This window comes from Diplotaxodon limnothrissa, linkage group LG11 (assembly GCF_057381915.1).
Source record: "Diplotaxodon limnothrissa isolate DT_005_m linkage group LG11, D_limnothrissa_male_GT1.1, whole genome shotgun sequence".
Classification (NCBI taxonomy): Eukaryota; Metazoa; Chordata; class Actinopteri; order Cichliformes; family Cichlidae; genus Diplotaxodon; species Diplotaxodon limnothrissa.
In genome coordinates, this window is record NC_140606.1 from 25,630,556 (window position 1) to 25,648,014 (window position 17,459).

Here is a 17,459-nt window from a genome sequence, read left to right on the forward strand (position 1 = left end):
TTTTCAAGTTTGCACAGGGGAAAATATGGTGCGAAGTATTTGTGTGTCATAATTAGATATGGATGTGGACACATCCAAACTGTAATCAGACAGAAGAGCAGCTGAAATAACTGTGAAAGAAAAGAATAAGGGAGTATGTGAGGACTGTCACAAGGGACCAAAGATCAAACTTAAGCTTCTTTTATCCTTACATGTAGTTAGCAGACACTTGAAATATGATATATCTGGCCCGGACATGCCAAATGATCATCTAGTAACATGCACAATTAAGTTTAATATGAAAATGTCAAAACCACCTCTCACCATTGTCCCACACTGCCCCCACACACACTTCAGCACCAACTCACTTAGACATCACAGCACACCTGAGTATTGTTGCAGACCATGTGCATGCCTTCATAAGCACAGTGAACTCATATTCTGATCATTGCTTCCAGCAGGATAACATACTATCACAAAGTTCAAATCATCTCAGACTGGTTGAGTTTATCATCCCCACAGTCACCAGATCTCAATCCAACACAGCACGGCTGCTGAAACGGGATATTGGCATCATAAACGAGTAGCTGTAGTATCTGCACCAACTGTGTGATGCTGTCGTGTCAGTTTGGACCCTAATCTCCGAGGAATGGTTCCAGCACCTCAGTAAATCTGTTCCTTGAAAAACTGAAGCAGTTCTGGAGTAAAAGGTGGATTCAACCTGATACTAGCAAGGTGTGCCTAATAAAGTGGCCAGTGAGCATATGTTATGCATACGATTATTTTAAAACCTCTTGTTGGACATGTGCAAATGCACTGTGAACTAATACTAACCACCTATCATATTACAGTATGAAATAGATGGCTACAACTACAATTACTATGTTTAAGGTTTGATTAAAGCATCTCCACTGACATTCAGACATTTCACAGGGGTTCAACCTCAACAACAACTTTAATAACGCTGTAATGATTTTGTGGTTCGATAACTTTAACTTCATTTCACGGTATCTGCTTTAAATATTGGCCATCTGGAAATTTACCAATTAAGTAGTTTAGGAGGACTTTAATTAGATCTGTGCAACACGCAGCTGATCGTTATCGTCACGGAATCTCATCATCGTAATTATCTCCCTCGGGTACTCATAAAAGAAAGTCCCCCAACTAATTACGAGACAACTATAAAGCACCCAGATCGCCATGATAAGTCACATGTATCTATGTCTATTATACATTCAGGAAGTATACCAACAGCAATTAGTCTGACAATGCTCAATCACATGTCTGAGCTGTCCACTTTGATCGCAAACCTCCTGGAAGATTGTGTCAAGCCATTCAAAGGAAAAGCATAATTATGTGCATCTGAAATTAGGAGGATGTGGTGGACGGGGGACTTCGTAGAAAGACTGTCCTTTACAGCTCTGGGTACAAGCAAATATCATAAACACATCATTAAACAATGCACTAAAAAAAGAAAAAAAAGAAAGAGAGTTTCTGAAGGTTATCTTCTTTTATTGCAGAAAGCAGTCCAGTCATCATCATTAGGCATACCAGGAATGAAATGAGGAATGCAGCAAATAGCCTGAACACACCTTGAGCCTTTACACTCACACTACACTCTCCAGACGCTGTCAGTTTCAATATTTCCAGGGAAAAAAACTCCCACATCAAAACAACTAAAACACTGCTGTGTTTCTAACAGCATGGTAGTGTTTAGCATCTACTTTCATTGTACCAATAGTAGAAATGACAGCGTGTCATTGCTGCAGTGTGATGTATTACACAGTAACACAACACCGTGCCGTGGGATTCCCTCGGTGAACACATGAATGATGTACAACAGCACACGATAATACAGTACTCAGGATTGGAGCGGGGCCATCGCACATTACAGAGAAATGTCCACTTTGAAATTTTGGAGAAGAGGTGAAGCATAATGTTATATATAATGGAGGACAGGTGGACGCTGTAATGGCCAGTATCTCCTTCTGTGTTTTAAAGGAATAGCTTTGATAATTTTTTATCGCTTGTTTTTTTTAATAACAGTGTTTTGAGTTTTCATATAAAGGTGTCAGCAGTGCACAGAGAAGGACCAGCCAGCGAGGAGACGTCAAAAGCTTAAAAAAATCAGACTTCCACTATCTTCAAAGGCCATTATATCTCAGTTTTTTCCATCGGAAAATATTTTAAAATAAAAGAGTTTATATTAATTTATCAAATAAGGCCTCATGAGGACTACAGACTGGTCGGCAACCCCCCCGGGGATCCCAGGGCACTAAGAAAAATGCATAATCCTAACAGCTGGTTAGTATTTATTGCAGGTCGTGGCGATGATACACCACAAGCATCCGTGCGAGGTTGCTTTGGTTACTAGCAGATGGATCTTCGATCTGTAGTACAACTGTGAAAAGTGCAGTGCAAACCGGAAACCTGAACATTTGCTTTCAAATTAAACACAACTTTTAAACTTCGAGGCAAACTCTGTCTGGTACGCACTGGATTGTTTTTTTTCCATTATAGCTGAGTGACTTGTTTGCCAGTGTTTGCAGACAAGTTGGTGTCTTCCATGCAACCTGCTGGAAATCAAAGTGATCATAAGGAGGCTTTCAGTACAGCACCACATACTTCTTTGCGACCATTTTGATGCTAGCAACTGCCAGCAGCGGTTGCTGAATACAAAATTTTCTCTAGGATCACTGGTGATCAGGGGGTCACTGATCAGTCTCTAGGCCTGCATCAACGGGGCTTTAAGAGTGACAGCCACCAAACATCTGCAACCACTTGCAGAATACACATTCTTCTGCAACTGAGGACTAAGGTATCATACACTCACTTTGTTAAATATACTCTAAGCCAAATAAAACACTTTTAATCTTGTTTCTTTTAGTTTTATAAAATACTGAAATGTAACAATTAATTGCAGTTTTAATAGGATTTTATTGATGAGGGAGAGTTTCTCTGCTCACAAAACCTCATGGTGGCAGGAATCCACTGCCCAAGAACAACCAAGAAAGAAAAAGAAGATTACAAATTGCAGCTTTTAGAACAGATTAAACAAACTTCTGGCCAATTATGGTCTGATTTTACAAGCATTCAACAGAGTCACGCTAGTCCCAGTCTTGCTAATCAGCTGCTAGCTGTAGCTTTATTTAACAAAGGGCTCAATCTTCAAACGTACCTTTTGGCAAAAAAAGTAAAAATCAAAAAAATGTTAAACAATCCCTTCAATTATTGTTAAGCAGTCTCGGTTGGATAAAATTCACTGTGCTGGCATCAGCATATAAACATGCTAAATAAGCGCAGCCGAATCCTGGACGAAATACTGACAATCCCCATCAACATCTATGGAAAACAGTTGTAGTAGTTAAAACACTACAGGTTTAATTCCTGAAACAGCCTCATCCAGCAATACAGGAGTGTAAACACCCACCACTACCCCCAAAAAACCCACATCACTCTCTGACGCAGAATAATGTAAATTCAGATCAGATAAATTATCTCTGACTCATAATAGCAGTAACTGTGCGTGAAATGTTTACTTTATTAGTTCTAGTTATACAGCCTAACATTTCCCACGTACCCTCCCACACCCTCTACTCAAAGTTGAGACACGCTGTGGTCAATGAAGAGGATTTAGAGTTGTGTTCTTTTAATCTCCAGCTGCTCTGAGAGCCAAATGGCTGCTTCAGTGAATGACATCATATCAACAGTGCATTTGATTTGTTTCATCATACTTTTCCAAACTTTGGCATCTCAGCTGTGAGGTCACTCATTTATGAAGAGATTGATCATTCCAGGCTGAGGGAAGTTACTTCATTTTGTCTCTGAGAACTACATGCAATGTGTGAAGCTCAAGTCAAACCAAACCCATTCCTAAAAGCTCCATTTTAAAAAACAAAGGCTTCAAGGAAGAAGAAGCAGAGCAGAGGCACAGCATGGAATATGCTTTATATGAATGGATTAGAATCGAGCATGTTAATGTACAGAGAAGGTAATGACACGAGGAGGCGGAGGTGCAACAAAAAAAACGAGGAGGAATGCAGGTCTATGGGAAACAAGGAACGAAGAGTGGACTGGGGCAGATGGGTAAAAGTCAGAGCAGAGGAACAGGTTATTTCTTCCTTGCGTCTCCTTCTGTTATCACTCGCACTCATTTTCCCGAAGGACGTTGTACATGTTGACCGTAAAGCCAGATGGCTTATCGTCGCTTCGTCTCGGGTGCCCGAACCCCTCATCTTCATCGTCCCCATCTCCGTCCTCGTCATCGTCCGCATCCCTGTCTCTCTCTTCCTCTGGCTCGGTGCTGGACTCGCCATCCTCCTCATCGTCCCTCTCTGCGGTTCCTTCTTCCTCTGTTGCTCTTCCTTGAAGAGCCATAATCTCTGGCAAGTCTGGGTGATTTTCCCAGTGCTCTGCAGACCATAAATAATCCCCAAAATAAATAAATTCCACCCACCTGGCATTTTAACTTTTCGAATAGTCTCAGAGTTGAAATGAAGAGACACAGAGGGCCTTCTCTTACCTCTCAAGCAGCTGTACCCGAGCGGTCTGAGGCAGAGGCACAATCTGCCATCAATCGCCAATCTAAGGAGGCTATTGGCTGCACGGTACACGTCGTTGCGAGCTGCTTTCGCTGTCTTGTAGCCTCTTCTCTCCGCCCAAGCTGAAAGAAGGAAGCATAAATTGGTGACAATCTATCAAATGAAGGTATAATTAAAAGAGCACAGTCTATATTTATTTTCCTACTGGTAATAATGTCTGTGTATCCAAAATATCACGTCTGCCTATTCCTGTGCACAACTTGTTGTACTGATAATATTAGAAACACCACAAAACTGCCTGACTCGTTCTTTCATTATCATGAATGAGGCTGTTGTAGTTTATTTTGAGTGCTTTACTAAAACACCACCCTGCTACTGTACATGGTTGTTAGAGCACCGAATCCACAGCTGAGAACAGCCCAACTAATACTGCCTGAGTGACATGGACATCTAGCTGTCTGAGTAAATAACAAAGCCCGTTTAAAGGCCAGAGTTTATATTTGTGATGTACATGTTTAGTCTAAACAATGTGCCTGGGGTGCCACAGACAGCTAGGGCACGTCAGTATTTGTTTTCTAATTGTTTTATTGACTCATTTTTATTTTCGTGACGTTGAGCAGCACTTTAGTCAGCATTTGTTGTGATTAAATGTGCTACATAAAAAAATTGACTTTGTTCAATTCGACTTGATAAATGGACCAGTGCATTGTTGGCGGATTTTTACTACAGGGCTGTGTTGACAAGAGAGAGCAAATAATGGCAGTGGCCCTGCAGCAGGGGATTGGCTCTCCTTTGAATTGTACTGATTTTGTTATTTTAGAATCAATAAAGATCTGTGACTTGCATTAAAGGAAGCTTGCCATTTATCCTCTCAATATTTTAGAGTATTGAAGTTTCCAAACTATCAACGACCACAACAACTCAGATGCTGTGACGCTAACTACCACCTTACCCTCGCACACATCCCAGGCGGTCCAGCTGGGCTCCTCAGACTCCTGGTTTCTTTCATTTTCCTGCAGACTGGGATGTTTGAGCTTCAGTATGGAAAGGAAGGGGGTCCTCTCACACAGATAACCCACTGAGCTGTAAGGTTCTTGTAGCTGAGACACTGGGTAGATGCCTGCCAGAATCTATAGAAAATTCATTTAAAGATAAAAACAAGAGGAAGAAATTCACGAACAAAATAAAGACAGGTCAGAAATTACCTTTGGTAACAGCAAGATAGCAACTAAGAGCTATTTAAAAATGAAAGCGACAGTCACACAAAATACTCCTGGAGAGCGTGCAACTCAATACAATTATGTTTCTACCGCATCCAATCGGGCAAGTAAAGTGAAAGTCACATTTACTCTGGAGTACACAACAGTGAACTTGTACCTGTAACTGTTTATTGACACGGGAGGGGAAGACCAGCCCGGGGCAGTCACAGAGCTTGACTGTCGGAGTGAGGTAGTAGGTCTGGAAGTATTTGGTGTGACCTGGGGTTCGAGACACGCTTACCACCTTCCTTCCCACCAGGCTGTTTATAACTGAAGATTTACCAACATTGGGAAAACCTGGAAAACAAAGAGAGGTTACAAAGGCACTCATATGTAACAGTATTCAAGCTCTATAAATTCTTTTTAAGAGTCACTGTTTGTGAATTTATATTCAGATGCCAATAACTACATTCAGTCAGGAACACTAGATTCAAAAAAGGAAGTTTGTAAAAACTTCTTAATGTTTAATGAGAGTGAGGTGCATGTTTTAAGTGCATGACGCAATGTCTTTTATTAAAAGATAGAAACACCAACTGTACGGTCACTTCGCACATCAACACCACAAGAAGCAGATCGAGCAGGTGTTTTTTGTTGTTGTTTTTTTTTTCAATTAACTTTGCGAAGAGATAATTTAGATAAGCTCCAATATGCACACTTTGATTTAACAATATACACACAAACACACACACAAACACACACCCACATACAGAATCTGTTACAAGAAGCAGAGGAATAAAAACACTGTGCCTATAACAGGCAAATATGAACTCAAATGACCTGCTGGGTGCTCGGTTGAGCGCAATGAAATGCATCATGGGAGGTTGCTGCAGAGCCAATATTTTCCCTGACAACTTTTCTTGTTGTATTTTATTCTGAAGGCTGAACCCTCCCTCTTCTGCCACACTAGACACTGAAATTACCACCATCATTTCAGCCACAGTTTTGCAGTCGGCCAATATTTCTACCGACATTTCTCACTTTGCTGAGAGGAATTCACACAAGTAACTTCTTCTGCATGAGGGAGCACCTACAGCTATGACCTTGTGACGCTCACAGGCACGTCCAAAGATCTAGATGGAGAATTCTAAAGTTACAAGCAAGACTGACCATTAACAATAACAATGTGAGAAGGTACTGTGGGGGAAATCATTATTTGACACCCTATTTTATGGATATTTGCTTAAAGAAAAGAAATAAACTCTGTCTAATTTTTCTAGTATTTTCATTTTGACGAAGATAAAAATATCAACCAAATAACATAACATAAAATATAACATAAAAGTTATAAATTGATTTGCAAGTCACTGAGTGAAATACATATTTGATCCCCAAGCAAAACATTAGTTAGTACTTGGCTGGAACTCTTGTTGATGATCACAGCCGTAAGACGTTTCTTGTAGTTGGTCACTGGGTTTAGACACATCTCAGGAGGAATAGTAGCCCACTGCTCTTTACAGAAAGTACAGTTTTCTTGGCTGCTGCTTGGAAAATGAAGCTTCAGCTTCCTCACAGATTTTCTACAGGACTGAGGTCTGGAGACAAACTAGGTCACTTTACAAGCTAAACTATTAGCCTAAGGAGGCTGCATATTGAGATTGGCCGATCTACTAATGGTACACTCGATTATAATCAAGATACACATAACAGACATACCATGACTTCCTTTCTATGGCCTTCAGGCTAAACCTATTTGTCCTCTAGTTTTTAATCTGAAAATCGAATTATATTGTTGTGGACTGGTAAGACAATGTTCTTTCCTAATCAGATAAAAGTGAAATAATACTGTGTTCCCAGATAAGCATGGATTTGAGGTACTTTTTTTCCTATCTGAAAAAACTATTCTAATTTCTTACCAAAAAAGCAATATCTGGAGAAAATACTAAGATATACTTTCCAAGTTTCTTAACAAGAACCTGTTTTGCTATAATTAAAAAGAAAATGTTCATTGATTCTGGCCAAAGATTGTTGTTCTCTGAGAAAATGATTACCTATGCAGCCCAATGTAAGTACACCATCTTTGTAGAGCTCCTGTGATGGACTGCTCATCTCCAAAGCACTATCACTTTGATGCTCCACCAAGACAGACTCTGCTCCTTCATCTGTCCGTTCTCCGTCCAGCCGCTCAGAAACGGCATCTCTCTGAATCTTCTGCTCCCAGCTGGAGAGGTCAACTGACAAAACAACAAAGCAACAAAAAACAAAAAGATGATCAATAACATTTTGAATGAAAAGCTGCTTAAATTCATCGTGTGTATAACTTAATGTATTAATTATTATTATAAAAGAAGAACAGTGAAATGACTTTTTCTCCTACCTCTCCCTGATGTGATCTCCTGGCAAGACTTTAGGATATCTAAAGGACCTCCAGCCTGACTCCAGTCAGCCTTTCTCCTCATCCTCTTCTTCTGGAGGACTGTGAGTCAGAACAGAACAGAAAAGTACAACAGTTATTGCAGTCACTACAGGGGCTGGACAGACACACAGCAGGTTATTCTGATTACACTGTGCTGAAATAAGTTCAATAAGTGACAGGTTTGTCTGTCTGACTTTATTTTTCATGTATTTCTTCTCTCTCTAACCCCCTCCCCCCCATCGGCTCTCCCTCTCCTCACCTGTGCTGTATGGCTGGCCACGGTGTGAGGTGAAGCAAACTATTTCCAGGTGGGGGAACTGGGAGGCCATGTAGTGTTTCCAAGCGATTACCAGTGGTGGAGGACACAGGTCGGCTTTGTTCAATACCAGGACCACATGCTTCTGTAGCTCTCCAGTGATGTAGTGGTACAAGTCTGGAGGGAACTGCAGCACCTGGGTGGTATACAGGTCAAGTCAAGAGCAATAGAAACATTCATAGGTAGTTTGACAAAACAATGATGGAGCTCACACTTAACCAAATCCAACAGAAAATAGGTACACCTTATGTACATCAAAAACCTTTGGTTTTTAGGCGAGAAGAGGGCACTGAGAGAAGCTGTTGGAACAATGACCTCACTGACCTGGAGGCAAAATACTGAGCTAAAGACCTGCAGTGTATCGCAGAGCTAATCCATGGAGGGCTTTGAAAACAAATAATTAATGAAAACCTTTATAGGTAGCTAGTGCCGCTGAGCTGACCAGTGTGGATCTGCTCTGTTTTCTTTGTTGATAGTTAAAAGTAGCTGCATGCTGAACCATCTGCAAATGAGAGTGAATGGAACCGGGTAATCCCATATACAGGGAGTTGCAGTAGTCCACTCAAGAGGTGATAAAGGCATTCCATAACAACTACTGCCTTTTAAAAAAAATAACCCATTAGATTGAATCATTATAAATAGAAACAAGTATAAGTGTACCGTTTTTAAATTTGCATTAAAAGGGAAATGTAACCATGCCAGAAGCACGGAACTAGGTTTTATTTTTAATGTGAATTCCGATGTTTATAAAGTGTTTAGAAACATTCTTAGAGTAACGCTAAAAACTAGTTCATGTGTTTGTTACTTCTAGGCTGGATTGATCAAACCCCATCATACTACCTTGGCCCAATAAAACACTATGATCTAATACCATTTTTTCCATTAATACCAACTCAGGTCAGGTTGACTCGACTTGACATGTTTTTCAAGGTTTTCCATTAGATGATAGTACCTGGTACAGGGTACATTTTAGTAGCTTCTCCACTGGGGTTCCAAGCAATCTGAGGCAATCTGAAAATGTGACATCAACAGACTGCATGCATGACCCATGAGAGTTTCCTCCTTTCAAAAACTGCTGTTTTTGAAACCCAGCAACGAGGGAAACAGCTACATGGAAACAACACTGTGGTCCCCGAGTCTGACATAAAGCCACAGACCGAGCAGCAGGTATAACACCACCTTAACTTCCACCTTCATTGTAGCGTTTGTGTCGCATACAAATGACGTCACAGGACAGTCGGCTCCATTGCTATAACGGTCCCACGCACATTAGGTGGTATCCAGTTGAAATGGAAAATGAGTAGGTACTGATGCAAAAAGAGCTTAAGAGTGCAGGCTTACTTGTGATACCTTGAGTTTCTCACCCCTCTCCTGTGGAACCAGCTTCCAGTTTTGGTTTGGGAGTCAGACAAAACTCTACTTTTAAGATTTCTTCTTTGACAAAGCTCATAGTTAAGTTTGGATCAGGTGACCTTGAACAATCAGATCTGCTGCTATAAGCTCAGGCGTCCCGTGATGCACCTCACCTCTCCTCTCCTCATTTATGGGCCACTACTGATGCCATTAACTTTTGTTTTCTATTTCCAGTAGATTTGTGTTTTATCTTCTCAGTGCTCCTTGTTCTGATGGAGATCTCTTCATTTTAAAAGGGAGTTCTTCCTCCCTACTGCTACCAAGTTCTTGGTAGGAGAGCATCTGATTAGTGAGATTTTCTCTCTCCAATATGGAAATATATTTTCCTTAAAATATAAAGCACCTTGGAAAGGACGTTGCTGTGAACTGGTGTTATATAAATAAAACTGAATTGACTTGAATCTTCAGGAGCAGATCACACAGACACACACTGAACACAGCAGTAACTGAATTCAGCTCACTTCATCAGCAAGGTCACAGCATCTATACAATTTAATGAGATGCTGATAAAATGTTCCAGTGAAATTTCTGATAAACTGAAGAGACGAATGAAGGGTCAAATTTATTCACATATAAAATACGGTCATTTATTTTCTTCTCAAATAACCAGCAGACAGTTTTGGTGCAACTCAGGAAACTCAATTTTACATCTAAAAAGTGGGTAAAATGACAATATGCGTTTGATGCCAAAGCAGCATGAGATAATTTTCTAATTTATATCTTTTCTTGTCGTCTGCCAGCGTGCACCTACAGGTAGTAATAGCTGTATAGAAATCTTGCTATCTACTCAGCGCCCTCTGTTCCCATTCGAGGCTCTCTCTAACAAAACCTGCTTTCAGGATAAAATGCATCAGGTAAACAAACAGATAAACAATAACTTTTGACTGTGTCTCCATCTAGTGGAGACCACCTCTACCTACCGGATGCCTGATGTCAACAATGAGAAGAATCACATCCGACATCTCCAAGACTCTCCAAAGCTGCCTCCACGTCTAAAAGAAAGAAAGCAAATGGGGGGAAAAGAATGAGGTTTAATACTGTAAATAAAACAAATCCACTAGTTCCTTTTTTACTCAACTTGAGGATGTGTTAGAAACTACTCGAACATTTTCCAAGTGACTACACACAAATACAAAAACCCAAAGACAAAGTCAGAGTGGTTGCTTGTAACGGTGTACATAAAGAGAGTTATTTAACAAATAGAAAGCTCTGCTCTGACCTGCGCAGATGGATACCGAGTTTCAAGCTGATTAGCTGCTTGACCCACAACTGTTCAGCAGGTTCAGCTGCAGTGGGCAGCTGTTTTCAGAGAAAAAGCTCTAAATAACACAATGCACCAGACCTCCACAGCTGACAAACAGCAGACCAATGTAATTATTAACTAGCTGGTGAACATGGTGGAGCATTTAGCAGCTCAAGAGCCAGATGTTTCGTTAATTTGCAGAGACTTCATTTGGGAACCAAGAACAGGGACTGAATATTGGACCTAAATTTCCCAGGTGGCCTAAACATTCACTCTGCAATTGAATGATGCTTCATAACTGCCACATGTGTAGCAGTTGTGAAGGAAGGAGTATACTCTTTAAAAATTACCGCTGTGACACAGCAACTCGGAACACATTCAATTCAAAAGCCCTACAACAGCAAGCGACAGTGGCGAACTCTTAAAACAGAAGGGTGATAATGTGAATTTAGTTGCTGCAGAGAATTAAATGAACCAAACTTTCATTGGTTTGGTTCAATGCAAAACTATTTTCTTAAAGTTCTTTTCAACTTGTTTTACTGCTTTCAGAGAGCCAGAAGAGTACAAAAAAACAAACAAGTTTCAGGTTTATTACCTGTCATTTTAACATGTCAGTGTTAGTGACCTGTATTTAACAGCATTTAATCTCTATCACAATAATGACAGAGGAGGGTGCATACTTATGAGAGGAAGGAGTATAAAAATAATCACCATGTGACACATGTGGTCATTGCACAGTCAAAACCACACAAAACAGCTTTATGCTTTTCCCCTGAAATAAGAGTGAAGGGCAGTAAAACCAGCTACAGTGCTTAAAAAGGCAACATTAACTTAATCAACTTCCACTATGGAAACTGGAATAACCAACACCATTTAAACCAAAAAATGAGTCCCAGAGCTTAAAACTTAGATTTCAAATAGTGCTTCCTACACCGTCATATTCTTTACACTGCAGTACGGTATATTTTACAAACTGAGAAGCTGGTTTCACATGCAAACACCACACAGAAAGGCCTCAGGGAGGTTTGAACCTCTGAGGTGATTGCGCTAACCACTTTACCATGTACTGTCCAAAGACCACCCTCAGTGTTTATATTTGTCGAAATGACAGACAGCTTTCTGATGTTTCTATTAATATTAAAAAAAAAAAATAAGTTGCAGGTTTAAGATAACATCATTTAAAGTCTAATGTAATCAACCTATCCGGGAAAAACAACATGTTCAATCAGCGTTTTAATCTAAATTATATTTTTCTATTATCCTGACTTCCATTTAAAAAACAAAACAAAAATAAACAGACAATTTCAGACTACTGAGGATCACCTATTACACCAGCCCTGCTTCTGCTGTGATATGGCTCCAGAACCCCCACGATGAAATTAAATGATCTGCAGGGCTTGTGGTTTTGAACAATATTGTTATCGGTTTCATACTTGGAGCAAAACTGAACAATAACACAGCATGCAAGGAAGATATAATGGTGCTTCTACCAGTGGGAAATATCAGACAATACAAAGCTATGTTCTATAACTCTTTGTGATCCCTACATCATCCTGAGCTAAGAAATGATCTGTGGTAAGTCCTGGAGCCACATGCTGGATAACAGCTTGAACATTTATGCCTTTAAGACAAATATGGCACAGCAGGTCTGCTGGGTAATCGTCAGCTTACCTAAAAATGTGTTAACAAGCAGCAATACTTCATGTTTCATCTGTTCTCAAAGAGTCAGGAATGATTCAAGAACACAGACTTTTTGCAGAAGTGTTCTGCCCCCCAAAAAGCAGTTACCACATTACTAAAATGGCTCCATGACTGCAAAATGAAGACCGATATTGAGAAAAGACACGCATGAATGCAAAGTGGCACAGCAGAGAATTTCATTAAATTAGTCACTAGCCCTGGATCAGTGTGAAAATGACGAAGTTTAACCACAGTGGTGTGGCGTGTGATGATTCATCTGAAAAAGTGGAGGGTGTTTTGACTTGTTGGATTCTGGACAAAGGTCGTTAGACTGAACACAAGCATTACATTTATATAAACTAAAGCCCCGTGAAGATAGAATCATAATTATTTAGGCTTAATATTATATTTAAGCTTATGCATATGTTCAATAAGACAGATCTGTGTTCACTCATCTGCCTGCAATCCTGGGTCACTGGGATACTAGCTATTCTTCTGCTTAGCGGTGCTGTCAAACTTAATTATGTTGTTATCACTCAGGTCCAACCATGTTCATGCACACCTTCTACAAACCAGCCTCAGTTCTGTGTGCTTAAATCTCCTCTGTCATTCTGCCTTTTCAGATTCTGATTCATACTGTTTTGTAGCTTCGTCTGAGTCTAATGGCCAAATAATTTCTAATTCAAAATCAGTTCTTTAATGAATTCAATTCATGTCTTTTGAAGGATCACTCCTTAATTAAATTAAATTAGTTAACCTCAATAGTCATTAACTTAATGACCATAATTTATTTAGCTTTAAGACTTATGAAAATTAATTAATAACTAAATTATGAAAATAAATAAATAAATTAAAATGTGATGGTGGTGTTGAACACAGATTCACGGGGAGGTGGGGCCTCACAAGGGCATCTGTTAGTCCCAAAAGCCATAATCCTTCCACAGTTTCACCTACAGAGATATTTACTTCTTTTAGATAGATCCTGGTAACTAAATTAACTAGCTCTCTTTTAATTGCCTTGGCTCCAGCTACAGTAAAAAGTGCATGAGTTTGAGCTTTTACGTAGGGGTGAAAGTGCACAAAGTTGTTTTCTATGCCCATTATTTTGCTTTCATAATCATCGGAAGCCATAATAATTGAGATTAACATCTGATTAAGTGCTCAGCGACAATAAAAGCAACTTCATAGTACAAAGGTTCTCCTAAAAATCAGCACTTCAGCCTGAGTTAGTTTAGGCAGCAAATGCACTCCTGGAACTTTTAAAACAGAATTTGACCTGCAAAACTCACCACAAATGCTGGTGAAAAAACCCCCCATAAATATCAAAACTTTTTACAGTTCATTATTGTGCAGTGGCACTTCTACAGTAAAAACAAACTCCTTTACTTAGTTACCTCCAGATTGTGCTCAAAGTGGCTGAGAGAGCCAGGTGGGTTTCTGGAGTGCAAGTCATCCAGGTAGTCTCTGTACGATTTCTCCTCTTTCCTCAGCAGGCTCTCCCGTGTCATCTCATAATTCCAGGACGGCCGTCGTGGGAAACCAAGGCCTGGCAGTGAATAATCAAGTGTTAGTGTGTCAAGCAGTGACCCACTCCATTAGCCTACTCTGCTCACATTTGGTTTATTTTAGGATGAAGAAAGGATTAACACCAAAATGAATCAGACCTTTCTCTGAGGGGTAGATGTCATTGATGTCAACCTCAAGTTCTTTGTCCGAGACTTGCTGCAGCACCTTTTCCCTGGCCAGCTTCTTCCTCTTCTCCACTTCCTCTTTACCCTCTTTCTCAAAGTGCAGTCGGAACCTAAAAAATGAGAAAACCCCCTGTTGATCCTTTGTATGACTGTCTGCTGTTATGACAAATTAATGATGAAAGCCCCTATCCAGTGAAAAATGTGCCTTCTTCTTTTTCCTACATTTGAAAGGTTGAACCACATTATTTACAAATACATTATATGAGCATTGATTTATACTGGGGGGAAAAAACAGGTCAACTATGTAACGTCCTACAGACCTAATTTATTTTAACCTAATTTAGGATTAGAAGATCACTCTCTACTTGTTTCCTTTTTCCCTTCTCTCTTGTGGTATCTTCACTTTCTAATTTGTTGTATATTTACTGTTGGATATTTATAATAATTTAAAAAATTAAACAAAGAAAAAGACTGTATAGACAAAAGTATTGGGCACATCTCTTAATTTTGAATTAAGGTGTTTTCAGTACAGGCAAATTGATCACCAAACCATGTAGTCCATCTTTACGAACATTTTTAAGAGAATATGTTGTTATAAAGGGCTCAACGAATTCGAGCATAGTACCATAAAGGATGCCACTATTACAACAAGTCAGTCTGGGAAATTTCTTCCCTCCTAGATATTCCACAATCAACTGTAGGTGGTATTATTGCAAAGTGAAAGGGTTTAGGAACCACGGCAACTAAGCCACAAAGTGGCAGACAAAGTAAAGTAACAGAATGGGCTCGCTTAGTGCTGAGTGCGTAAAAGTCACCGACGTTCTGCTGACCCATTCATTGCAGTGTTCAAAACCTCCTCTGGCATAAATGTGTATGAGGGGCTTCGTGACATGGGCTTCCATGACTGAACAGCTTCTGCTGAGTGTCAGTGGCTTTTAAATACTTTTGATGTGTGTACGTAAAGGCAACAAATTCAACAATTTGAATTTTCTCTTTGTTTACTGACCATTTGACCTGGAAACCGATCCCGATTGAGTAATCAGCATAAAAAGGGGGTGTTAAAGCTTCAATTCTACAGTGAATATTAAGAATGGACTTGAAGCATGAGACAGTTTGTGTCCAGCAGTTAAAATCGTGAAATTAAAAACCCTTCTTATTGTTGTATTCTTCTAAGTGTTGTAGAATTTTTATTTTTATAACTGGAATGAGATTATAAGCGTTAATTACATTTTGACTGCAAATCATGTCCAACACAAATTACATTATTTTTGTAAAATTCAACACATGTGAATTTATCTTATTTTCTGCATGATCTTCTAAACCTCCAATTAGTTATCAAAATGCAGCTGCTTCCTACTTAAGCATCTTTTTTATGTGCGACTTCAAGCACAGGCTGTTGGATTTCGCTCAGTTTTACAGAACAAGAATCTGAAATCATTTACAGTGCTGTACTCTTACAACTCACCTGTTAGGGTCATATCGTCCTTCTCTGTTGAAGGGCTGCTGATTTATTCTTCTAATATCAGTGGTCTCGCTGTCTGAGGTATCTGACTGCCGCTCTCCTCCTCGCTCCACACTGGCATTGCGACTGCTTGGCCCAGAGCCTGTGTCACCTGGAAGATCACAAACCAATACCAAGAAATTTTCTTTTAACTTATCTGCTGCTTAAATACTGTGCTTATTAACAGGTTTATTGGTTCATTTTGGTGGAAATGTTAAATGCTTCCAGGCATAAATTAATTGGAACATGATAATGTTTATGAAATTCACATTCAACTATCCTGACCTCTTGATTATTTAATGGAGGGTACAATAAATCCATAATGTTGTCCTGCACTGCAGAATTCATTGACTACCCTGTGTGGATGACCTGACCTTGGTAGAAAAGACTTTCAGTGCATGTCTTAAAGGGTTTACTGGTTACAGTAAGCACTTGAGTATAAACATTGCTATGAAAACTAATACTTTTCTTGTTAATCACGCTTTAAGTGGACTCAGCAACACCTAAAGGAAAGGCAGGATTTTTCAGGAAGCGCCTAGTTGGAACATGCCTAGTTTTGACAAGTTATGTCACATTTTATGGCGTCCTTGATGGATACTAAATCACGTTACTTGTCACGCCGACTTATTATTACTTGAAACATAGACAGCACATGGAAAATCTTAAACCCAGTATGCTATTAGTGGTAATAAATTGACCTATTGATAGCACCACGGTCCAAGACCTCTGTTAAAGTGGCTCTGTCTCTAGTAGTTTCTATGGTTAAACAAAAAACACACGACTTTGCATTATTTAACACATTTAACGCAAGTCTGTGCGCTAATTTTCACGTACTTGCCCACTCCGAAGGCAAAGTTATACCACACTGCTTCTTATGACTGCTAGCGGAAACGAGCACTGGCCTCGATTTACGGGCTAAATGAGTGATTTGATAATCAACTTAAGAACCCCCGACAACATGCAGACACAAAGAGTCATTGCAGTTAAACTCAGCAATGGAGCACGGACCGTTAGCAAACTGCTAAGCCTAGCATGCTAACGGCAAAATACTGTTACCTCTCTTTCTCTCCCGTTTGACTTGTAGCTGTTTCTTCTTTTGTTTGTTGCTAAATGGCTTTTTCCGGGGCATAGTTAAAACAAACAAACAAAACGATTAATATATTTATATATAAAGAAAGCTATGCAGTATGTTTTGCTGCGTAAAGCTTCTCACACAGCTTTCTTATTGGCGTTATTTACATGGATGAAGTTTCTCGACTCGTACACTTTTCAGTGACGCCATATCCACTGCAGACTGCGGAGAATGACGGAAGAAACCAATTTTAGGTGTTGGAAAACCGATCATTTTGTGCATTTGTGGGGCTTTATTTAAATCTCATTTTACGATTACACTTCAAACGATTAAACATCTTTACTTTGTGTATCATTACGTAGAAATATAATCTGAAAATATCCGAGAAATTGATCACGACACCCCTGTGCT

At 39.7% G+C, this 17,459-nt stretch overlaps 1 protein-coding gene across 1 annotated transcript; it reads right to left on the reverse strand.

Moving 5' to 3' along the window:
* Nucleotides 1-1,513: 1,513 nt before the first annotated feature.
* gnl1 (G protein nucleolar 1) lies at nt 1,514-17,233 on the reverse strand. Its single transcript, XM_085365456.1, has 12 exons — nt 17,033-17,233; nt 15,941-16,088; nt 14,449-14,585; nt 14,179-14,330; nt 10,782-10,853; nt 8,392-8,584; nt 8,094-8,192; nt 7,768-7,950; nt 5,898-6,076; nt 5,473-5,650; nt 4,502-4,642; nt 1,514-4,391 (listed from the first exon to the last, which is right to left on the reverse strand). Exons 1-12 carry the CDS (start codon nt 17,103-17,105, stop codon nt 4,120-4,122), a joined length of 1,827 nt encoding a protein of 608 aa, XP_085221582.1. The 5' UTR covers nt 17,106-17,233; the 3' UTR covers nt 1,514-4,119.
* Between the last annotated feature and the right edge of the window lie 226 nt (nt 17,234-17,459).

Excerpts from the sequence above, each read along its gene's own strand:
- gnl1 (XM_085365456.1), bottom strand. The coding sequence starts at position 17,105 with ATGCCCCGGAAAAAGCCATTTAGCAACAAACAAAAGAAGAAACAGCTA. Across the intron at positions 10,854-14,178 it reads ACTTTGAGCACAATCTGGAG|ACGTGGAGGCAGCTTTGGAG; the intron begins GTAACTAAGTAA and ends TCTTTCTTTTAG. Across the intron at positions 4,392-4,501 it reads CGGGTACAGCTGCTTGAGAG|AGCACTGGGAAAATCACCCA; the intron begins GTAAGAGAAGGC and ends TATGGTCTGCAG.